The sequence below is a fragment of the Pagrus major genome, chromosome 14 (assembly GCF_040436345.1).
Source record: "Pagrus major chromosome 14, Pma_NU_1.0".
NCBI lineage: Eukaryota > Metazoa > Chordata > Actinopteri > Spariformes > Sparidae > Pagrus > Pagrus major.
The window spans coordinates 14,335,543-14,360,480 of record NC_133228.1 but is presented as its reverse complement, the minus strand read 5'-3'; the positions used below and the strand labels follow the sequence as shown (position 1 = coordinate 14,360,480).

The following is a 24,938-nucleotide window of genomic DNA, read 5'->3' as shown; positions in this document are numbered from 1 at the left end:
TAAATATCAACCTTTTATTGGAGTGTACAATGTAAGAGTTCATTATTTGTCAAGCCTTGTTGATAAGGCTCGGCGTCCATAACATCTTATTAACGGAGTTACCTACAGATGCTAACTTCAGCGAAAACATGGCTAGCTTTTTCCCCAAAAAGTATCTTGATAATCAACAGAAGAGGTCAGTTCTTACATCAAACAAGTGGCAATTTGTCTCTCAAAGACAACAAACAAATAACAGAGGCGTTTTAAAACATCTTGACGTGTCATCGTGTTATTTCTGATGTATAACCCACAACATGTTAGCAACACTGATATGATATTTGTTAGCATGTGGGTAATTAGCATCCGTTGTTCTGGAATGCTACTGCAATACTAAATTCTTAGGTCTATCCGCTAAGTGCTAGGTGGCTAATTAGCTTGCCGAGTAATGTATTGTTGTTACAAGATGTAACAAAATTTACAAAAATGAGTCATCAACTGCTGTAGACAAACCCCCTAAGGCCAAGCTTCATCTTTAATGCTAAAGGAACAAGGGTTAGCATGTAGCGGCTCTGGCGCCCTTTGATGCAAAGATTTAAAGAGACACTTTCTCTATCTTACTGCTGAAAACTTAAATTCATTAGCAATGAAACGCACTCTTGCTTCGTTGAATACACTCAGGGGTTTTGCAGTTACCACCATTTTTGGTCTTTTACAACCAGTTAGCAAACTTGAGATAGATATTAGCTCTGAGACGAACATTGATATTTCTCCCTTTGAGCTACTGTTATAATAGGCGTTAGCATTTTTTTGTAATTGGCTGTAGTATCTGCTGTTCAGCAAGTTGCGGTAGCTTTTAAAGAGACTCATCTTGTCTGGTCGGTTAGCAAGCAATGCTAATGCTAAGTCCCCACATTAGGCCCAACTGTTGCTTTCTTTCGAGCCAGACTGGGTTTACCACCAGTTAAGCCATTATAGTTGACTTTTATTAAAAGATTTTTCAATTAACTTGCCATTTAAGTATTGTCCTTGGTGACAAATCCACCTTTAAATAATCACATAGCAGGAATTCTTGGGAAATATTATTTAATATGGAAGAAATACATGATTTGGTCTTTGTAGGGAATAACTGACCACTGCTCTTTTATAAGCGATTCCTATGTTACACCTCATGATTTATTAGTTAGTCAAGAAAATATTGATACTTGTTTGATAATGCCATAAATCTAGTGTTTCTCCTTATACCGTGTCAGCACTTAGTGTCTTCAACAGGAGGAACACTGCTTTAGCCCCGCTGTTTCTGTACAGTAACTTATAGCATATGGACCCATTATAAGCATCAGGTGTGTAAAACTAAAGTGTCTTTATTCCTCAAGCTTTACATGATGAAACCTGATTCAAACAAACAGGCATTTAGTCATACTCTGCTTGCTACTGTAAAAAAAAAAGAGAAGATAAAAAGAAAAAGACGATTTCATCTGAATCTGTAGTGCGACAGTGACAAAAACAAAAGAAGTCAAATTAACAACAGATAGCTGTAGCCACCTCTGTGTGTGCTGTATGTAGTGGTGTGGGTTAACGGTTAAAAATGCTTAATGTCCAGGTGTATTTTGCCTTAAAGCAAAAAGGTATGTTCAATAATGATACAGACCTGAAAATGTCCTGTATTCATGCAACGAGTCTCCTCTTTCAATCTGTGCAAAAATATAACAAGACTCAAAACTCTGGAGCAAATTTACAGTCGACAGCAAAAATGGAGCTAAATATCCCAAAAAAGAGCATTTTTCCTTTTTTTCTTCTTTGTTTTAAGAAAATATGAGTGCTAAACTAGGATCATTTGAATAAGTAAAAATAAACTAGAGAGCAATAGGGTATGAAAATAGTTTTTTTTTCTCCCTCCTGATGAACGACGACTGCACCACCGATGAAGGATTTGTGGATTTCGTAAACCCTCCCCCTTCAATCACTGACCGAAAAAGGAAAAAAAAAATAACATTCAGCGCTCGAGAGACGACTTGATGTAAAATTGCACATGTCAATCAGGGGGAGCGGGAACACGGGAGAGTGAACATGTGTGATGGGAGGCAGCAGAGTGACAGATGGAGGTGAGAGACATGGAAGAGTTTGGGGGGAGCGGGGGGGAGAAAGAGGTGCGTAGAGATGGAGAAAGCAGAGCGTAGTTAAAACGAGACACGTGATGTATTGCTATCGTTAGACGTAGATGGAGCCGACGGAGACGGACATAAAGAAGGAACCTAAGAGATGTGAATGACGAAACATTTACAGATTAAATGAGGTATTGCACAGATTAATAAAAAAAGCATAAAGGCAACAAAAATATACAGCAAATTGATAGAACATTTACATTTATACTTTCTGAAATTAAAGATTTCTTTTTTAGAAAGATGAGAACAAGTTTAGTGTCAGAATCATCCAGGGGGGTTGGGGGGGAGGGGAGAGAAAAAGAAGAAGAAGAAGAAGAAATCATCGCTAGTCCTCCCATTCATCTTCATCCTCAAAGTCCTCATCGTCGTCGTCGTCGTCATCCTCGTCTGTGGAAGAGAAGAAGACGTTCACGTTAAGTTGACTGTGACAGCTAAAGAAAATACACACAAAAACCCCAGGTACTTCCTTTTACAGATAAATGTAGTACGTTTTTGGAGAAGTAAGAGTTAACGGTCACGTTGTACCTTCTCTGAATCTATTTGAAGGACTACTTCTTTAAAGGAGGGAAAGTTTCCTTCACTCAGAGGCTCAAAGTGGAAAAAAAGAAAAATCACAAGGTTGTTTCCAGACTGATGAGGAAGTGGTGAAAGTCTAATTTATATCGTGGTGGCACTGTGTCATCTGACAGAAAATGACATGATGGTGTCAAGCAGCTGCTCCAAGAGGTTAAACTTCTCAAAGCACTTGTGCAGAACAACTCAGGTCCACTCAGACTGTGAAATTAAAAACAGCTGCCTGTAGCTTAGTCATTGAAGCTGTCTCACTTGTAGTAAGATTTCATGTCAGTTATCACAAAAGCTCAATAGCTTGCTGCTTTTCTTTGTCATTTATGACATTAAACGAAGTCTTTGTGTTTTGGACTGTTGGTTGGACAAAAGAAGCAACCTGAAGTCGTCACTTTGGGCTCTGGGACATTGTGATGAGCATTATTTTCAATTTGGTGACATTTTGTAGACAATTAATCAAATAATTGAGAAAATAATGTGCAGAATTTTCGATACTGCAAGAAATTGTGAGTTGCAGCCCAAGTGTTAACAGTCAGTGAGTTGACACACGCAGCGCTGCAGTGCCGACATGGCCACGCCTCCTCCAGAAGAAAATTACTTAGAGATGTGTTTCTTTGTACCTGATGAGTGAATAGCCTTGCTCCGTTTCTGCATCACCTCCATCAGAGCCCCGACGATGCCTGCCGAGGGGGCGGGGGTGGAAGGTGCTGTATCAGGTGCGTCTTCCCTCTGTAAAGAACGGGCAGTTAGAGTTAAAGCACAGGCTGCAGATTAATACATGCTGCTTTAGAGGTGTGTTCGGACTCTGACCGTTTTCAGCTGGATTCCTTGTCTGATTTGGTCCAGAAGTGCGTCCCTGCCGGTGTTGCTGCTCACCGGCCTCTCCTTCTGCTCCACCTTCTTCAGCTGGGTGCCTTCTCTAATCTGACTCAGCAGCGCCGACTTCCCGGGCCCGCTGCCGTCCCCTCCGTTAGCCTCCGTGGGCAGCGGGGGAGCAGGGGGTGGAGGGCCAGGAGGCGGTGGAGGAGGAGGGGGAGGAGGCGCTCCTCCGATACTGGATGGAGCTGAGGATGAGGCGGGAGGAGGCGGCGGGGGAGGCGCCACGGGAATTGAGGCGTGGGCCGGTGGAGGGGGAGGCGGGAGGGAGCCCCGGCTAGGAGGCGGGGGAGGCGGTGGAGCGGACATGCCGGGTCGGGATGGAGGGGGAGGAGGGGGCGCAGAGACGGGAGCTCTGGAGGGGGGAGGCGGTGGAGGGGCACCTCGGCCGCGGGCAGGAGGAGGGGGAGGAGGGGCTGAGCTGTGGTGGGGGGGTGGGGGAGGAGGGCCGCCTCTGGATGGAGGAGGTGGAGGAGCTGGAAGGAAACAAAAACTTGTTAAGTTCAAACAAGCACAAATCAGAGCTCACACTGCAGGAAGAGCGTCCAGATTTATTACAATAATAATAATAATTTAAAGGGGCATTACGTAGTTTGGAAGAAGAAATTCAAACTCAGAAATATTTATCTTTTCCATAACTGAATAAACAAGCTGTTCAGAGCTTCAAAGTAAGGTCCCCAGAACACTGTTTGAAGCTAGAAAGGTGGCAGGGTCCGCCACATATAAACAAAGCGAAACAGTATGAAATTGTGTCGTCCTTTAAGGTCAGTTCGTTTATTCAGTCATGAAAACAAAGAGTTTGTTTATTCCGTTTGTTTTGGCATAAAAATAAATCAATCAATGATCTTTCTCTTCTGATTAAAATTTCAACCCCAAAACTACAGAGTGCACCTTTAATCTACACATTTTTTCACTTGAAGATCTGGATGGTCACAAAAGATTTCACAGCATCTCCGTCAGAAAGTCTCAGTTTTCCAATTCTTGCCTGTATTAATGCATCATGCAGTCGTATAATTAACCCACTGCTGGCAGCCTGCTCACACGCAGCTAGTGTTCATTTTGTTGTCAAAAACTTTAACGTAACATTTGTCTAAATCTTTTATTTCCCCCTGTGATGAAGAACTAATGAATTTGATTCATCAGAAGAAGGTATTCATTTAGAAACATCCTCTTGCTTTGGTCTAATAGCTGGTTATAGAAGCATAAACCAGAGCTGGAGTTCACAAGTTTGGCTCAGACAGAAGTTAAACAGCAACAAATAATCATCAAAATAAGAAATACTTCATGTGATAGTTAATAAAAGTAAAGATTATAAGAATGTAAGCGATGCATGTCAGTTTCTCAGTTCTTCAGCTCGTACTGAAGCATCATGCAGTTGTATAAACAAACCACTGGGAGCAGCCTTCTTGCATGTAACGGCTGTTAATCTTGTTATTTAAAACGTCAGCATCGTTTTTACAATACGGTGGACAAGAGCGAGAGTTTAAAAGGTCAGAAGTCATGATGAAGCAACCTCGTAAGATTTCCGTGTCTCCAGATGAGGTAATAATGCCGCAGTCAGCTAATGATAAAACATCCAGCAAACAACACAGCAAAAACTCTGAACTCACTTCAGTAACTGCAAAATCACCCCAGATAACTGCATTTTTAAGTATCAACTTGACATGCACAGTCAGTCAGTCATGCATAGAAACCTACCGCTCCACCTGGGCGGACCTGGGGAACCACATGAGATTACATTTAACAAAACTCTGAAGTCAGGACAGTGAAGAATCTGCTCTGTCTCTACTATCTGTATTCCCAGCAGCGCATCCGTCTCACCTTGTCTCCGTAGCTCATTTTTGACAGCTTCTACGCCTCCTTTCTTCTCGATGAAGTCGTAGATGACCTTCGAAGTCTCCTTGTCCTTCAGCTGAGCCTCAGAGATGCCGCACATATCGAACAGGTTCTTCAGCTCCGGGTCCAAGTTATTCAACTGGAGGAAGAAAACAGAGAAAATGAGAAATGGGACAATACAGTCGAGGACTGAAGGTCACCACTGAAGTAATCGCTTTTTGGTGTTCATGTCAACTGAATGAAAAACACAGAAACTAAAAGCGGCTAAGAGTGGCTTTGCCTTGGTGCTCTTTCTGTTAAGATCTGTGATGTGATCTTACTGGTTTTAATCTGGTATTTATGAGCTTTGCAGCTCAGTAACACATTATGTGACTGACATGTTGAGTAAGGATTAAAAAGGAACATTTGAAAAAGCGGGATTACTGTTCGACACTGGCTGTTAAACGTCTATTCAATCACATCAACTGGTGCATTCAGGGAAGCTTGGGTATGCGAGAAGTAACTTTATGAGACGTTACACTCTCCTTGAAGATGAGACCACAATGTCTGCCATTTTGCTGCCACCTGGTGGTGTGAGGTAGCAACACCAGGTTGGCACCGAGGAAGAAGAAGAAGAAAATCCTCATTGACCCACATTTGAAAACAAGTCAGAACAGGGCTTTTATTATCTGTTATAAGAGTTCAGCTGCTTCTGGTTCTTATATTGTGTTTTGTTGCTAGCAGAGACGATAAAGAGGGAGCCACAAGTAACACATTATCCCGTCCTTTCTCAAGACTAACTGTGCTGAATGCCATATGTTGGTGCAGCTACCAGGCCTGTTGTGGGAACTACTTTTTATTGGACAATTAGTTGTCCCATAAAATTGACACCAGACAGTGCTAATTGGCTAAAGATGAACCTGTTTACCACTGCTTTTCAATAACTTTCTTAGTCTGTCTTGCCGTTTTTTTTTATTCTTTCTGCTTGTGCTGTTTGCTTTAATGTCATTATTCTAAATTCTGTGCCTGCTTTTATTGTTTTAATGATTGCAGCATGTTGTTTAAAATGTTGGTGACATTCTTATATAAACAACGAGGTCTGCAGAACGATCAGAGGCAAATACGTACATTGATAAGTTGATAAAATGCGCACAATAACGGATTATCCTAACAGCAAAATTTTAAATATCCACTGTAACTAACATTAATTCAAGTTGACACCAAGAAAATCACAATCCTTTCAAACTGTTTTAACGGCGGATTATCAGCTCAAAGATGGGACCTCGGTAAAGTAAGTTTTCCTACATTATCAATGGTGTACGGATAAAAAGAAAGGAGTCAGATTTAGCTGGTGAGACTATCAGATAGATATTCTCTTGCTCATTTGCGCTGCAGCTTTAAGCGAGGGGATTTGTGAGGTGAGCGAGCTTTGTTCAACTGACGTCATCCGTTCAAATCAATATAAGTCCCTGAAAGCATTAAACTTATGAAACCAAATCTGAATTTCATTCATTTCTTTTACCGGCAGAATAAGTCCTCTGACCTGCGTGATCTCATATTCATCATCCACCATCAAGCGTAATTACTGATGACGCTTTTTTTTCTTTTTGGGCAGGAGTCCATGGATTATGCAGATGCATGCAGGTTGATTCTCTTCCCTCCTAAAATCTCCTTGTGTAACGCTCCTGATGATGAGTTGGCCGCGCGGCTCGGCTTAATATTTTGGAGTCGATATTAAATTTGAAAAATCTGTCTGGGAGAGCGATGACTGGATGACAAACAGATCAGCTAGAGGCCAAGTTTTCAGAGTATCTAGAGGTCACACACACCCACGACGTGTGCCGACACACGCGTGCGAAAACAAGCACGCACGTTTGCATTACTGTCTTGCGTTGCACTTACGTCAAAGCCTGTGTTTGGATCCCATCCTACGTGCCCAATGTGCCTGTGGGAGAAGAGAGAGAAAACATGTGAGATCATCAACACAAAGAGAAGAGACACACGGGCTGAGGTCGATTAAACTGCTGCAAAATCTACAGATGGCCCATCGGTAACCTGCAGTATCTCATTAAGGACTGTAAGAGCCGTCACGGACTGTTCCTGAAAGCACAGCACAGATTTCACTGCATTACCAGTCCTGTTACACGCTGTATAGGATTGGATTCTGAATAGACAGCCTGGATTAATACTTCGCCCAGATTGACCAGCTCTTATAGTATATGGACGAGAGGGATTAAGGAGTCTCAGCCCATATGAACCGAAAGACCTACAGACGAGTAGCTATAGTACTGTATGTTCGATCATACTGACAGTATGGGGGCTTTGTTAAATCATAACCATCAAGTTATGGACATTTTTTTTACCTAATCGATGATTAGAAATCAAAGATTGAGATAACTGATAATTGATATTTGGAACAGATATTCATTTGTAGTATAAATAAAACTCAGTTGTGTCTAAATAACAGTTATTTTTATATTTCAGTACTTTACTTTTTTCCCCGCACTTTATATATTTTATTCTTACTTACTCTTGTCGCTTTATCTTCCTGTTTAAATCTGGGTTACATCTACAGAGTTATGTACACAAATTCCCCCACCAGGATCACTTGTACAGTAATACCTATTCTGAACTTGTGAAGTCTTTCCCCTGACAAATAACCCCCATACTCTAATTAAATAAAACTAAAACTAATACTGAACTACAAGAAATTAAAGCAAAACTAAACATTTTTAAACAATAAAAAACAATCTGAATAGAACAAACCGTCTCTGGAAACTTACAGAAACTAAACTGAATTAAAAACAAAGTTAAAAACTTCTTCACTCCGATGAAGACTTGAGAAAATTCGACCACAAGTTCAAAGATCTCTATGAAGTGGCAGGGATGTTTATCCACCACCCTACCAGTGTCCTGATCACTTACTGGAAGTTGCTCGGTGTGCCGATGTCGGCCTTGGTCAACCTCTTCTTCTTCCCCTTGCTCTTCTTCTCCCTCTTGGGGAAAGAGGAGTGCACGATGTTGTTCACCTGAGAGTTGTTGTGGTAACGCTGAACAGTGCTGATCTCGGGGTTTTTGATGTCGACAGTTGCCATGGGCAACGTGGGACCTTAAAAATGACAAGAGACAATAAAGTTATGGTTTGTACAGTACAGCAGGTGGACTGATGGCAGTTTAATTAAAATATAAAGAGAAACTTGGTTAGTTAGTGGAGTCATTTCTAACCGTTGAATACACACACCTTTACATAACAAGGGCTACAGATGACATGTTGTGACATTACTCACATCTTAGCTGATTAATTTCATGAAAAAAAAAATTAAAAATGACCTTCAAGCATGAGGCTTTTTAACTGACAGCAGTGTTCCGTCAATTATGTAATCCATTATTTAATGCCTATTACAGATTCGGTTTGGCACCGAGAGGTCTGGCAAATGTTATTTGGTTTGTGGGTGTGACAACAGGAGAGAATATGTGGGAACTAAATGACAGAACTGACGAGAGCCTGAGAACTGATACTAAACCAAACACTATATGAGCTTATAATGTCTTTAAGATATGAAGGTTTAAATCTGTTGTTAAACTTGTTCTCTTCAGTGTGGGCTCATGAATGACCTATTTATTCAAGGGAGTTCACTTTGGCAGATGATGTCAACTATGTAAATAGATTTTATTTGCTTAACCTTTCATTTAACCAGGAAAGCTTTAATGCGATGTTAATCTCAGTGAGGCCTTGCAGAGATGACAGGCAGATATAACACTGAGTTACTACAACCAGTCCTGCAATAATAAACACACTTTATTTGTTAATACTAGGTATAGGAATGATGGGAATGCAATGAATATACGCACTGTACACTCAATGCACTTGGTGTAGTGATATTACTGCTATCTTTAAATATCTGCACAGATCCATGTAGCCAAAATGATAAATCTGTGTTTTATAAAGTTCAACGTTTTCAGTCAGATGTCACTTGATGTTTGGAAGTTTTTTGACAAAATAAACAAAATTAATGTGCAGAGTGAGCTATGCAATGTTTAACTTATGTATCATAGAGCAACTAGTTCAATGATTAACCATTTGTGCACTGAGCTAGTTTCAAAATATTGATTCTGAGTATCTGATGCTGTGTCAATACTCATTATCTGCGGTATCAATACACCAGTAAAAACGTCAAAGTCAGCTGACACACACACACACACACACACACACATTATTTTTAAAGGATTAATCTAAAGAGAAAAAAACAATGTTATGTTTACAGCAATGTGTATATCCTTGAGGTCAAACAAATGTTTTGAGCACATTTCCTTCCTTACTAAACGTTTGCAAAGCTCATTTTCAATCTGGTTTTAATTCCAGTATTGTTTACATGGATGTTTACTAGCTAGCAGTCGTTTCTTCTTCCCTGTCTTTGCTGGAGCATTGCAGAATATCTTGGCGTGTATAAAATACACATATAATACCAATGTCAGGACAGCAGAGTCACTCGCCATCTTCTGCAAAAGACTCAAGACTCACTTGTTCAGACTTCACCTTGACCCCACATAGCATGACTCTGACAGTGGTGTTTACAATGTCTCACTTACCCTAAGCCCCACCCCTATTTTTGCATGGGCGTTCATTTAGGACCAGTTTTGGCTGGTTCTCCAGTATGAGATAACAATTTAATGTGAGTACTTAAATATGGAAATGACTTAAAATGTCCATCCCTAGTTAATATATCAATGTAAAGAATACAAAATTGAATTAAACTGGACACAGATAACGCAAACATACCCACATGTGACTGCAAACGTGCAATCACATTGAGCACCAACATCAAGTCGGTTTCATTGCCACACCTCCTCTCAGTGCCTCAGCTGTAGCACATACCTTTAACACTCTCACTACATGGACTTTTGGGGGTTTTGCTGGGCGAAGGCGAGGCTGACCGACTGCGTCGCCTTCTCACCCTGTCCCACATGCAGCTGCCACCTCTCGCCCCGCAGGTGTCCATACTGACGTCGAGAAGCATTTTGCCGACCAGCGTGTGAACTCGCTCTTTGGGGCAAATGGAGGGCCGAGCGGTCGGGTTGGAGAGGGCGGGGTACAGTTCGTCCTGTGGGAGAACCAGGCAGTGTAGAGTGGACAGGCAGCTCCCTGGGCTCAAACCTCCCCCTCCGCCTCCACCCCCTGCTCCTCCTCCACCACCGCTGCCCTCACAGTGATTGTCCTCGGAGGGAGCGGACAGAAAGGTGGTGCAGAACATCATGGTAGCAGGTGACTGGGCATGAGCAATGTGGAGACACCAAGGAAGATCGTGACGGATCTGAGGTGTATAGTCACAACCCCAATAGGGAAAGACTGCTTCCAAAAATGGACAACTTCTTCTTTAAGTCGACTTTGGTTTCACTTGATCCTGGTCTTCTTAGGTAAAAGGTTTCTTCTTTGCTGAAAAAGGAAAGCCAAGACGGTCCCAAAGGTTTCCAAAACACCAACACAGGAAATGAGCCAATTTGTGATGGACTCGGTGCACCAGTCTTCATTTGCTAAATTAATATCCTCATCAGACATCTGGTGGAGTTTACACGCAGACTGTCTGAGCTGTGAAGGCAGACGTCCAGCAATGCCATCAGAGGAGAGCAGAGCCAGCCAACACTTCGCCAGCCAACAGGCAAAGTTTACTCTTCCTCTTGCATTCCTTCCATCAAAGCAACTGTTTTTTCTTTGATGCAAATCGCTCACCAAATTTCAGTCTCCCCGTCTGAGATCTGCATATTTTGTATCTATTTTGCAATCATCTTCTATTCCTTCTGACTTTCCGTCTCAGCAGGACGCACAGTTGGATTATCATGCACGGATTGGCTCCCTGTGATCGTTTCCCCACCCACCACCAGTGCCGTCTCCTCCCTCTCTCCCTGCACAACACAGAAATGCACCTAATCCCAGCAAATCATTCTGGATTTACCGCTGGATTTTACATAACCATTAAAACCCATCCACGCATAATCCCACGTTAATCTCAGTGGTTTCTAAACCATGATGAATCGGCGGGGTGAGAGAAAATGCAAGATGGGCAGACAGAGAAAAAGAGAAGAAGACATAATTAATACAGAACGGAGGGCAGATGGGGACAAATGATGAGAAGGGGAGAGGTGGGAAGGTCAGAATAAGAAAAGGAAGAAAGGCATGAACCAGAGTGGAGATGACGGACAGGAACAGAGCTATGATGCAGTGATGAGAAGTGAGAGTGAGACAGATGGAGACATAGAGAAGCTGTTGCTGTGGGTGGACAAGGATGACTTTCTTTGGAAATAAACCAAATCACACAGCTATTCTGAAACTGAAACCATCCAAGACAGAAACTGGCAAAAACAGTCATGCATAACAGCATGATCACACTTAAAAATAAAGCTCCAAAGTACGTGGTGGTGTAGGTACGTCACGTACGACCCCGAGCGATGCTGATAAGCTGCTCTGAATATGAGCATTAGCTGCAAGCGTAAAATGTGTCATCTGAGCGCTAATGAACTCTTCACGGCTGCACGAACACACACACACACACACAGAAATATTTATAAGCCAGCTGGGTCAAATTATGCTGTCAGTCCAAAACGGGCTCCCTCCAGTGTATAACTAGGCTGTGTGTCTTATGATGCATCTCCACATATTCGTCTAGTCATCAGACCATACTGAGTGAGGGTCGGGCTTTGAAGGGCACGTCGAGACTTCACCACAGGGCACCGCAACATTATGCCAGACTGAGTGTAATCGCATTGTAGGTCAAAACTCTGAACAACAAAAGATTTGTTTCTTGGAAGTACCCGAGGCTGCATTAGCAGACGTCTAATTAATATGTTTGTGAAAGGTTTTGTCTACAACTGGAGAACTTGTTGTTTTCTTCTCTTGTGGTTTCCAGCCATGAACAGCTCCTCCGTTTCCGCTGTGCATTGCATTGAGGGACAACAGTGTACATCAACTGCACATTATAGTGTTTTCAGTAGTGGTATGTTGTACGGAAATGGGACACAGCTCTTCAATATAAATAAATGTTCGCTGACAGCTGTTGATTTAGTTGATGATAGGTACATTTTATCTAGATAACACTAATAAGCTTCCTGAATAAATGTTAAATTTCATAGTTTAGATAATTAAACTTTAGTTAACAGTTATTCACTGTTAAACAAAGTGTTTTATAAAACATTTATTAAGCAGTTGTTTATTGTAAAATTCCAATGATGTTTATAATACTTTATTAATTGGTAATAAATTCTGTGTAGTTAATCTGTAAACATTATTTGAATGACAAACTGATGTTTGTAAAGAATGTCATTGTTTATAACCAGGGGAATAACTATTAACTAATGTTCAATTAACTATAAACTTTAGGACTCATTGATGATGGCTATTTATCAGTGTTTAACTAATCTTTATTTATATAGTCAATCTTTTTGATGTTACATTTACCTGTCATGAATGCCAGATTGTTCCTACATAGAATATAAAAAAAGCTGCATAGTTTCCACAGTAATAGGGGAAAGAAGTTGCTGCCTGTTGACACAAAAATCTGAATGATCCTAAAACTCCAGCCAGCCGACATACCAACAGATGCCATCAGACAGACACAGGTCTGACTGGTTTTACACCTCTCTTCTGTTTATTTCTGAAGTTACTGACAGGAAAACAGTGGGAAACATACCATTTGGAGGGTCGCGTCTCTTCTCTGTGAACACAGACAAATAATATCATTACAATCCTGTGCTGAGTAGTCGGGTTATGTTAGTGAGAAACGAATGCGAGGAGGAGAAAGGAGAGTTTATTGGTTTTCAGGAGGAGGGCTCGACGGGATTGTGCACGAGGCTGCACAGCATGGAAAAGTTATTTGGAAAGACTGCCAAGCAAAATGTTTTTGTTAGCGTGTTGAGGAGACGTAAATCAGACACTCTTATTCTCACACACGCACACAAAACAGATATTATGTCCATTCATAAATTCAATGGTCTGTAGAGGACAACATGTCTCTCTCTCTCTCTTTTATAACACTACAAAGAATATAAACACTAATCCATTACTGACATTTACTGACACACACACACACACACACTTCAAAATACTGATGGCTTCAGTTTTCCGATGGCTGAAGGTCAAACAGAAGCAGCCTTGAAGATAAGATTAGCACCCGATGCAAAGGGCTGAAGGGGGAAAAAGATGAAAGAGAGCGATCCATCTGGAGGGGCAGGAAGCGACCCGCAGAAGAGGAAGCAGGAAGACGGACGGTCTTAATCAAGCAAGTGATGAGAAACGTTCGGGACTGAGTGCCATTAATACGTTTAAGAACGCATCTGTGTGGCTTTACATACACAATGTGTTTTCAATTTACTCGTCAGTCCGCGAGTCTAATCAGTCAAACACAAACATTCATGTCTAATTTCCTTAGATAGAAGGATAAGAGAGAAGATATAATGCACAACAGCTTTTTGGAAAAACTGTCTTCCAATTTTGCAAACGTCTAACTATTTGAGCTGGATGAAAACCATGTCCATAATAAATAAAGGGACAAATGATAATAGACAGTCCCTGATACAAATATTAAATTCTTGCCAACTCTGGACATATCATGCCTATGAAGGATGAAGTCTTTCTCACAGCTCATCGTTCATTGAAACTGCAGTGCCCCCCTTGGGCCAGTTAGCATATTTGTTCAAACCCCTGAGTGTTGTGATCCATCTGTGAGGCTGTGCTGAGACTGTCACTGCTGTTGTTGAATCACCACTCGAAAGAACTGATTCAGACTCCTCTTCACCTCAACTGTAAGAAGTTTCTGTGACAGAGGCCAAAGAGCCGACAACTAGCTGACAGATTTTCTCACAGAGAGAGGATAGATTGTATTATTATACGACCTGTCACTGTTAAACTTTTCTGTTTACTTTTGCTATCTGACTGTAAATTTCATGAGAGCACCTTGATGACGGGTTTGCAGACCGCAGGTTTGAAAATGGTGATGCGTGTTATCAAAAGGAAGAGATTGTAGCAGATCAGAAAGAAAGAAGGAAACTGGAACAGACCAGGGCAAAAAGTCCTTGAGAATTCACAATACATGAAAAGCATCAGTCTAGTGACTGTATTTATTTTGTTCATGTATTGAAATTAAGACATTTTTCGCCCAGTTCTGTGTGGCTGAGTACTGTAAAAAATGACACGATTAGACATGAATTTGATCCTGTACCCACACTAGTCAAGCATTCATTATTTTGATAAATTTGGCTAAACGTGTCATTTTTTTCAGTGAGTTAGGTCAGTAGGTAGGTTTGTAGGTGAGTCATCAGCTGCAGTAAACTGGTACCAGTTTTCCTCTGTCTTCTTCCCATCAGCTCTGTCACGTGACCGCGGAAACGCTTCGTCTCCTCCTCGCTGGCAAAGTTCAGACCCACTTGACATGTCTGCAAAGGCAAACAAAACACAACAGAAACGTATTTAAAAAAATGGATACAAATACAGTTTTTAAGTATCAACTTTCTGCCGACCTATCTAATTTTCATGACTGAATCTCCAACTCCGTTTCCATGATGTGTTTGCAGTGAACAGTCCCAGCCTTATCTCCACAATCAGCACTCCCACATACCTCATGGTCTGCTGGAGTCTGAGCCACTGTACCCAGCAGCAGCTAAGATGTTTGCTCCACAAATAAAGGCGTCTCGTCACATCAGGTGCTTTGGATGTTACATAGAGGTATAGATGTTGTTTTGAAGAAGGAAATAAGCTCTGAAGCAGACGTGGGAAGTAACAAAGTACAAATACTTTGTTACTGTACTTTCAGGTATCTGTACATTACCTGAGTATTTATTTTTCTGACAACTTTTTTCTTTAATTCCCTACATTTGGACCCAAATATCTGTACTCTCTACGCCTTACTTTTTCAAAACAGGCTCGCTACTTTAGTTTTACTGCATTTGATTACCGATTATTTTTAATTTGTGTCATTGCATGCCGCCTTCCCAACATCACAAGACTGATTTCAGCCCATCAGATAAACGATCAACTATCTTTCTGGTGCGTTTACGAACAGCTCGGACAAATCCTACTGATTCTACCTCTAAGTTTAATAGTCTTTGAATTATACTCATATGACGTGAGGTTCAGTTAGCTTTGTACAGAAATGGCCAGTAGAAATGTCCCTCAGAGGGATACTTTTATACTTTGAGTAAATTTCACAGCCTGTACTTACTGTACTCTTAATTTTACTTGAATAAGTTGAATCAGTAATTCAACCTTTACCAGTATTTTTTTTTACACAAGTATCTGTACTTCTACTTGAGTAAAGAATGTGTGGACATTTGCCACCTCTGCTCTGTAGCAAACTAAGACTCATGTATACCTGTTTTGTTGAACAAATCATCTCTAAAATGTAACATAGTTTCTAATTAGGCTGACATTTTTTTTTAACTGGATTCTAGATTCAAATCCGTTTAAAAAATTTGCTTTTCAATTTCACTTATTGATTCCTGAAAGCAAAATTTGGACCTGCTGTGCCATTGTGAACATGTTAGTGCAGGTTTGTCAGAGCGCTTTGTTTGGCTGAAGAAACAGAGCGACAGTTTGTGAAAAAGCTGTAGGGAGAGAAACTCACATCTCCAGCAAATGTGATGAAGTAAGGTTTGGAGAGGTAGACGCTAAAGTTGGTGTACAGCTCCTGTTCAAACATCATCTTTCCGTCCTGTGGAACAAACAAACAACAGAATGAACTGAATGAAGGATAATGCCACAGGTCTTAACTGAACAGACATCCCACAGATTCCATTATAAAAATAAGAAGTCTTCATGAATATCAAACTGTGGTACACCACCACTGGATATTAACCGTGGTGAGCACTATCATCTACCAGCTACTACGCTCGTTAACCACAATGATGTAATCATCGATGTGCAGAACCGCTTCTTGCTTTGAATCTACTGACCTTGATGTCCAAGACCCTGATGAAGTAGGATCGTTGAGGGTTGTCTTTGACTAGACAGGCCACGCCGCAGCATCTCTTGTTCCAGCTTGAGTTCCTCTCAGCTGTGAACACCTGGACCACTGCTGAAGACAATGTCTGGAGAGAGGGAAACAGGGAAAGCCACATTTATTTTGTGTTGCTTAGTACATAGCCATGTAAATGTATCTCACAGGGGGACAAAGCCAATCTACAACACTGAAATTAAAAAAATGCATTTTAAAAAAACTACAGTAAGTAATAATAATACAACTTAATGTGTGTCGGTCATGGAATTCATTTATGGACCTTTGTCTCCTCAGTTCGATGTCCCTAAGTGCAATAATTCAGACTTAATGTGAAGCCCGCCATCTTTTAAGGATGTTCCAAATGCTAAAATTGCTCTTAGAGGAGCAAAAAGAAGTCCAGAGTGAAGTATACGCAATTGGAAGAAACTGCAGATCTATTGTCGACTAATCTGTGGGCAGAGTATTAGTTTGGTAAAGACATAACTCAAAGCCCAACATCTTGCAGCCAGAAACTGAACCCACCATGCACCCAACAACACTCATAATAGCTGAAGCAACAACGCTGTGTGCTTTCCAGCTACTTGCACGCTGAGGATATGTAACGATGCAAGGAAACAATGAGATCAATATAAAGGTGCAGTTTCGTAACACTGCTGGAACAGGATGTTCAGCAATAAGAAATAGTTTGAGAACCAGAATGGTTACATCCTCGAGTTACCCTGACCTCGATCTCAAAAGAGTATCTGTGGAATGATCTAAATACAGCTGTTCACACATGTTCTCCAACTGAACTGCCTGATCTGAGCTGGTCTATTTCATTACGTGTGTGTTGGATGGACAGCTTGAAAGTAAAATGATATACAAGAGACTGAGTGACAGGGTGACAGCGACTCTGCGGGGGTCAAGTCGCTCTGCACTGCAGCTGTCAGAAAAAGAGCCCGTCAATCAACGACAAACGCATCCATTAAGATGAATGAAAGCAGCGCGAGAAAGTGACACCAATCAATTTGTCCTTGTGTTGTATCAGCGTGTGGAGGAACAGAACTGCCTAAATCAAAAAATAGCAAATAAATAAATGGCTCAATAAGTAAATAAATAAATGCACTATTAAATGCACAAAAAATAATGTTAAAAATTAGTGGTTTATCTTGTTTGATACTGGTGAAAGCAAAGAGTGCAACCCTAACCCAAGAGTTATACTGTACATACTGTACCTGCAAGTTGGGTTTACTCTGGTTATGTATTCGGAGCACTGCAGGCATTTGAGCATCTCCTGAAGTCTGAAATCCCGGAAGGACCCATGCTATATTAAGACTGAGCCCACACATACCCAATGCTTGGCTTAATGACTACACATGATAAGAAGTGTCTCAACACTTCCCTCACGCTTTAAACGTTACATTATCAGTGAGGTATATCTGTATAATTGTGTTCTTACTGGGGAGAAAGAAAGTCAAAGGCTGTCAGTCTGGGACTAAACTGAGTACTGACATGTACATACACACTGAGGAGCACACCTGTAGCACACACACATGCAGGCAACACGCATGATCATAAGACCAGATCAGAATCCCCGCAGGTTTTACAGGTCGCTGCAGGGATTTTCTCACACCGAGGGGTCCAGGTTCACAGTCATTACCACACAGATGAAAGCGAGAGCACCAACAAGGGAAATGCCTGGTGATGTTTGGGGCCTCTCCAGCTCAATAGTTCCAGGAATTACAGCACATTTTAAGACAACACACAGAGCCCTTGTGATGCCCTTTGTAATTTGATGTTGCATGAATATGATGTTTAAATTATTTAGAAATCCTCACGCTCATTTTCAGACTGATGGGGAAAATCAGCGACTGTACATCTGTAGTTCAAACATCGATCACGTTACGAGAAACTGCTGTCCACAGTGACAATATTGATACTAGCAGCAACAGTGTTTGCCTACAGTATAATTGAAAACGGCACACAACTTGTAGCAGTCTCAAGGGTCGTATTTGACTTCAGTGCAATAACCTTTATCCTGTAGTATTACCTCAAGAGCAGGTACTAAAAACACTATGAACCAGGAACAGAAACTGTAAATTCCTCAATCAAAACACAGGTTAAGTTCCAACAAAGGTTTCTGGAAAACTTCTTTCAGTTGAAAAGGTCAACTTGTCTGCATCTGATTCTGAAGAAATTATTCTTCGAGAGTACTCCCAAACACTCCCTGCAATGCTTTCTGTGTTAGCTGTCAAGTACTGCAGACGTGTTGCAGGGGAAGGACTCAGTCATGACACTGATTATTCAGAATATGATGGAAAGTCGGGTGAAGTTTCGTAGTCTGCAAAACATTTCAGAAACTTCACAGCAATACAGCGTTGTAGCATTCTCCTAAACAACTGAACTAGCTGAGGACTTTTTACAAAAGTTAAATAAATGCCGGCAAAAATAAAAACAAGACATGGCTCCGTACATCTCATCCAGCATAATCGTTAAGTCTCCAGAAGCCCAGAGATCTGAAATTGATTTGAAAAGACATTATTTACATCCTTTTTAAAGCTGAGATCTTCACTGTAGCTGCTAAGCTAAAACAGTTTGCATGCACCCAGTCTGACATGGGTGCACAAAATCAACTTCTTGAGGGTGTAAATGTGGCCTTTTTAAATCAATTTTGGACCTTGGGGCTTCTGGAGACTTCAGCCAGACAGGCTGTATGCTGTTTGGTTTTTTACATTTTACAACAAGTCCCCATCCACTTCAGATGTTTAGGAGAATGCTGCAATGTTGCTTTGCTGTAAAGCTCCAGAAAGGTTTTGTGGACTACGAAACCTCAGCTGACTGTCCCTCAATTTTCATTTTCTGGGTGAACTTATCGTTGAAGACATGTGGGAATGTCGGTGTTATTCGGGTTTGGGATCTTTTTTCGAACATGTATGCACATTCATAATGTGTCTCAATTGTTTACCACAGATCGTGACACACATGAACAGTCAGCTCTGTACATTATAGCCAAGAGTTTGCAAGGCTGTGGTAGAGATGAACGCACAAATAAAAAGCCCACATTTCTGGTCTGAAGGAGAAACATAACTTTTTTAAAACATTATGAAAGCCACATTACATGACTAACATTAAGACTTAATACTAATGGGTAAATAATGCATATTTGGTTGATCTGCGTGTTTCATCTACTGCAAAACATTATTTTTGTGATCTAAGAAGGCTTAAATAAACGGTTTTATCTTTCTCCCGAGTCTGTGTCCATCTCCAGCACTAGAAGGCTTGAAACCAATGTTGACGTAGAGGCTATTAGTCTTCGAGCACTGCATGTACGAGATATTTTTATTCATATTAATACAAACATTCAGTCTCTTGGCAGCATTACAGCTCTCAGACTGTTTGGATTTGGATCACAAATAAAAAAGATCAAAAGAATAATATGAATTCTGCTTCTCTGTAACAGTCAGCCGCTGACTGTAAATGCATCCAGGCCTCTGAGGCCCTGGGGTCTCATCTGCCTGTGGAGCGCTGATTCTTCCTGACGGGGCCACAGGCTTCAGGAAGTGAAGCTGCGTCTATGGCGTCATAAAAACCCGACAAAAAACACTTGCTCGCTCTTACATACGCACGCAGGAATACATTCTTTCTCTCTTATGCACTTGTTCTCAAATTGTTTCGCCACAATGATGAAAACTATCACCTGTCCAGCTTACAGAATCCCAATCTTTCTTTTCCCACACACAGAACACGCAGACTATAAAGCTCAATGTACACCTCTGTGATGTTTAAATGTCATATTTTCAATTCCCCAGAAAGTAAAGGTCGATCACAAGATTCAAAAGCACAAATAAAAAGAAATCAGACATGTGACCAAAATTAAAAGGTAAGGCAGAGACACATGGGTGACATCATGTAGGCCATGTCTGACATATTTGTAGGGATGATTCATGTAGAGAATAACCGAATGCCATCTACGGTTTGCATGTGAAAACACTACTTTAGTTCATGAAAGTGAATCATTAACTCTTTGCCGAAGGAGTGGTATCTCCGTGTGATGTCATAAAGGTGTAATCATTTATTAAATGAGGACGTTTGTAGTCAGATGTGAGAAATACAGCACAGGAAAACATATTCACATTTAACATTTTGTGTTATGAATGAATGACAAAGCATCAGGCCTCTTTTTTAACAAATGTCTGACTTCGTGATGTCTGCGTTACTAACTAACTTAAAAAAGTTTTACTCTCGGATTAAAAAAAGAGCCAGGACATTAATGTCCCGTTCACAAAGACTGCTCTGATTACTTCCATCAGTCATTTGGTCAAGCTGCTCCATATTGGCACAAATAAAGCACCATTACAACTCTTCACAAGATCTTTTCCGGAGAGGAAGCAGCTGAAAAGATGGGAGGGAGCGAGAAGAAAAAGAAGTGAGGACAAGTGGCTGAGACAGACTGGCAGTGTAGATGTAAGACAGGGGGGAAGTGATGCGCAATGCGAAAATCAGATGTGAATGATGAAAGGTGAATAGAAGCAGATGACATGAAAGGGACAAGGTGAGACAACTAAAGGAGAAAGGAGGGAGGTAAAGTGGAGGAAACGAGGAGTCATGTTCCACTTCTCCAGCACAAATCACCAGAGGAGGCCGACCACGGGACTTCCTGTAGGACGGGACTGCTGATCAGGCAGTCTGCGCGCACACACACACAAACACACACACACAGTGTGAATTGGACCCCGTCCACCTTGTGCCCAGTCAGACAGTGCTGCCGATGGTGAAAACAGCATAAGGAATACCAATGAGGAAAACCAATGAGTGAGAGCACTGTGTAGGTACCTGTATATGCTGCTCTCTTTTTGCATGTGCGAGGCTTCATTACTCAGATAAGCAGAATGCAGGTTGAATTACTTTAAAATATAAAATATAGATGAATCAAAATTGAAGTTATACATTTGATTGCAATGCTGTGCAAAGAAGTTGCCCTTTGAGTCACTGTTGCACATAAAATCTCCTTCAGTACTGCCAAGACTACGGGCGAAAGAGCTCTGCTACTTACAAAGAATTAGCACGTATACAAACAAGCCTTTCACAGCGAGAATAAATCAAGTCAGGAGCCAACTAAAGGCTGTGCATCTTAAAAATAAGACGGCACAAAGAGGCAAAGTAAAGGTGACTCTGTCATTCTCCCATTTTCTGCATAATAAGTACATTACATCATCGCTCAGTCAGCCACTAAATCACTGGTGGGCATCCTAATTAGATTGGTCAGGGAGACACCCAACGTCTGTCTCTTTCAATCTCCCCCTCTCACACGCTCACAGTCTGTCTCACAACTCTCTCTGCATGCAAAGACGTGTAGAGACACACAACAGTGTAGGACTGAGGAATGTTCCTGATTCTCTGTCACATCACATGTGGAGCGACCTGAATGCTGGAGGAACGTCGTCATTGTATTTTTAAAACAGGTTACAGACACACCTAAGGAACCTGTGTGTTCACGTTTAGGAGGAGGCGGGACATCCCACCATGTGACTGTGACATACTGAGTCATGGGACGGGAAGTACAGCCTTGCCAAAGCAAACATGCGAACGCACTGGGCACCTCACACACCAACAGCAGTGACATATGGAGGAAGAGGCATTTCTCTGTCACTCCACCTTTACTATACACAATTAAAGGAAACCATGATCACTATGGGGAAGTGACCTGGGAACAGGCTACGTGAAAGTCCATACTACACAAGAACAATGCAGCTTTGTCTGTTTACGTCTCACCTGCATGTTGAACACACCTTCTCTCAGACTGACACATATCATGCTACACAAAAAACACAAGAGTTAAACTTTAATTCCGTAATCTGGTACATTGACCCTAAAACACATGTTATCTGTAAAGGTAATCAATAACAGGTGATGGTGTGACATTCTTTCCTGCTGAGCAACTACGAACATATGACTTTCAAAATCAGACAGGAAAAGTGTGTTGCTAAAAGGAAACATGCAAGGATCTGCTGGATTGTGATACGCACACACCTTGTTGAGAAAACAGGCGGATTTAGCAACAATCGCCATTGCTGAGGGCAATATCACCCAACTTAAAGCTACAATAATCAGACAATTAATCGATTACTCGCCATCTATTTTGATAACCGATTCGTTGTTTCATGCGTTTTTCAAGCAAAAAATGTCAAACATTTCCTGGTTTGAGCTTCTTCAATGTGAAGATTTGCTGCTTTTCTTATTCATTTATGACAGTAAATGAAGAGTCTTTGGTTTTTAGATTGTTGGTTGGACAAAAGAAGCAATTTGAAGACATCACTTTGGGCTCTTTATAGAGTAAATAATTGATTCATTGGGACATTTATCAGCAGATTAAAAGTGCACTTTGTAGTTTTGGGGAATAAATTGTAATCAGCAGAGAAAAAACGTTTTTATGCCTACACAAACTAACTAAACAATCTTTATTTTCATGACTGATTAACAAACTGACCTTAAAGGACAACACAATTTCATTCCGTTTTACTTTGTTTATATTTGGCAGACCCTGCCACCTTTCTAGCTTCAAAACAGTTTATTTAAAAAGATGCAATATGTAAGAATTTTAGTTGAAAACATTCAAAGTGGACTAAAATTATCAACAGAATGTGAAGAAATAATAATTCTGACATCATGACGAACATGTATTAAGTTGAGGAGATATCAATGGACGCATGCTAACCAGCTAGCCCATGCCTGTCCCGGTCCAAAGCTCCTGTGTTAGTGGCATAAGCACCAACACTCACCCTGTGCTCCAAGCTCATTGCACGGACCACTAACTGCTCTGCAAACTGAGCTAACTAGCTAACAGCAGCTACAGTTAGCTTTGACTCCGGTGATATGCTGCCACCTATTTGTCTGGAGTATGAATTCAACAGGTGGTTAATTCTTACATATTGCACCTTTTATGCGGTGCACATTTATTAATGCACTGCAACATTTACTAAGGAAGGAGAAGGGTCACAATAGTTCTCTGTCTGCTGGTTTCAGGGGAAACCACCGATGCCACAGTGCCCATCAGATAATGCATCTACACCATGTTTCATTCGATAAGATAACCACCTAACCCTCTTTTAATATTAGTTTTAGCTGCTGAATTTGTTTAAACGGTTTATTAACATTCAGATGTAGCAGCTGACTAATAAGGTGGGGGAAAAAAAACCTGTCCTGCAAGATTATGCAGAGGAAAAAGAAGCAAAGAAGGAAGAAATATGAGGAAAAAGCCATGTTGATGCAGCTGCAGATGTCTTGTTGCAAATGTGGCTACAGCGTGTGCAGGGTGAGGGGCTAGCAGCAGACACTGTGCACAAGGAGGACACATAAATATGAGTCAGCTGAATGCTAAACGTGTTACGTAATATCAGACTATCTCACAATATTGAGTCGTGACATTGCACTCCTGATCCTGACTGCAGTCACACTGGAGCAGCAGGCTACTCCCACTGCTCCCTCGACACATTTTGTGACTGGCAAAGTCTTGCATTTCGGAGGACTTTCAGCTAGTCAGCGCCGCAGCCCTCAGCACATTCTTCTCCGTGGACACACTTCCCGAAAACAACCAAGGTTCAGCTATGTTATATAATGCCAGTGCAAAAAATCATTGCTTTGCCCTGCTTTCTGCTGATGGCTTTAGCAGCTCCTAAATAAATTTAAAAAAAACCCCAAGACTGTTGACTCTACTCTCCCACTAGCTAGGCTAAGTGCGTTAAGGCTAGGGTGACAGAGGAATTTCAGGACTTCCTGGGTGATTTCAGGTGTGTCGAGCTTTAAGTTGGAAGGAGCACCAAGCGGAGGCCCGACGGGCTGGGGTGAAACTTGCCCCAAATGTCAGCGTCCCAAACGGGACACGGGGTCGCTCCCAGCCCTCCCCCTCCCTCTCGTCGCCTCTCCGCTGTCAAAACAAACCGAACCTCTTCAACTAGAAGTCTCAACTGTTTTTCCCCTCAAGGAAAAAAAAAACAAAACACACACACACACCTGAAATCACAACATGAGAGTGAAGGCCACAAACACACCGTTACACCTCACAGCTAGCCTCATCTCCCGTCTCGGGACAGGAAACACGGCGCAAGTTAGCTGTGTTAGCTTTTCTCCTTAGCTTGCTATCATACAACAATTTGATGTGGTGGTGGTGGTGAGGGGGGAGAAAAAAAACTTACGATGCATTTCCTGCCAAGGTGGTTGAAAAGGGTTTCATTTTCCTGCGGTGTCAGTAGCATCGACCCGACATTTGATATCCGCCGTTGCGATAGATGTCCGCTCATTATTGGCGATCAACTGATAACGTCTGCACCGACTGTAACTCTTAGATGAGACCCAGAAACATACATAAACAATCCCTCGGTCATCCGTGGCCTTCCTCCGACCCCCTAACACCGGTTCGGTTTTATCCCGGGGGTCCGAGAGAGTGGGGTGCCACAAAATGTATGCCGTTGAGGAATGCAATGCGACGTCCAGCTCCTCTTTAAAAAACAAGGTCAAAACTGCAGCGGCTGAGCGAAGACTGAAAACGGCAAAAACTTTCCTGGGAAGTCCGGCCGCCACA

General features: G+C 41.6%; 1 protein-coding gene across 2 annotated transcripts; it reads right to left on the bottom strand.

Annotated features, from left to right (window-relative positions):
• waslb (WASP like actin nucleation promoting factor b) lies at positions 1-24,938 on the bottom strand. 2 transcript variants are annotated; one of them, XM_073480548.1, is made up of 11 exons: positions 24,553-24,938; positions 16,338-16,472; positions 16,010-16,096; positions 14,726-14,822; positions 13,082-13,105; positions 8,325-8,508; positions 7,302-7,344; positions 5,406-5,559; positions 3,519-4,060; positions 3,329-3,437; positions 1-2,528 (listed from the first exon to the last, which is right to left on the bottom strand). In XM_073480548.1, the coding sequence occupies exons 1-11, from the start codon at positions 24,655-24,657 to the stop codon at positions 2,467-2,469; spliced, it is 1,542 nt and encodes a 513-aa protein (XP_073336649.1). In that variant the 5' UTR covers positions 24,658-24,938; the 3' UTR covers positions 1-2,466. The 2 variants fall into 2 exon arrangements, with proteins under 2 accessions (XP_073336649.1, XP_073336650.1); XM_073480549.1 differs by lacking the exon at positions 13,082-13,105.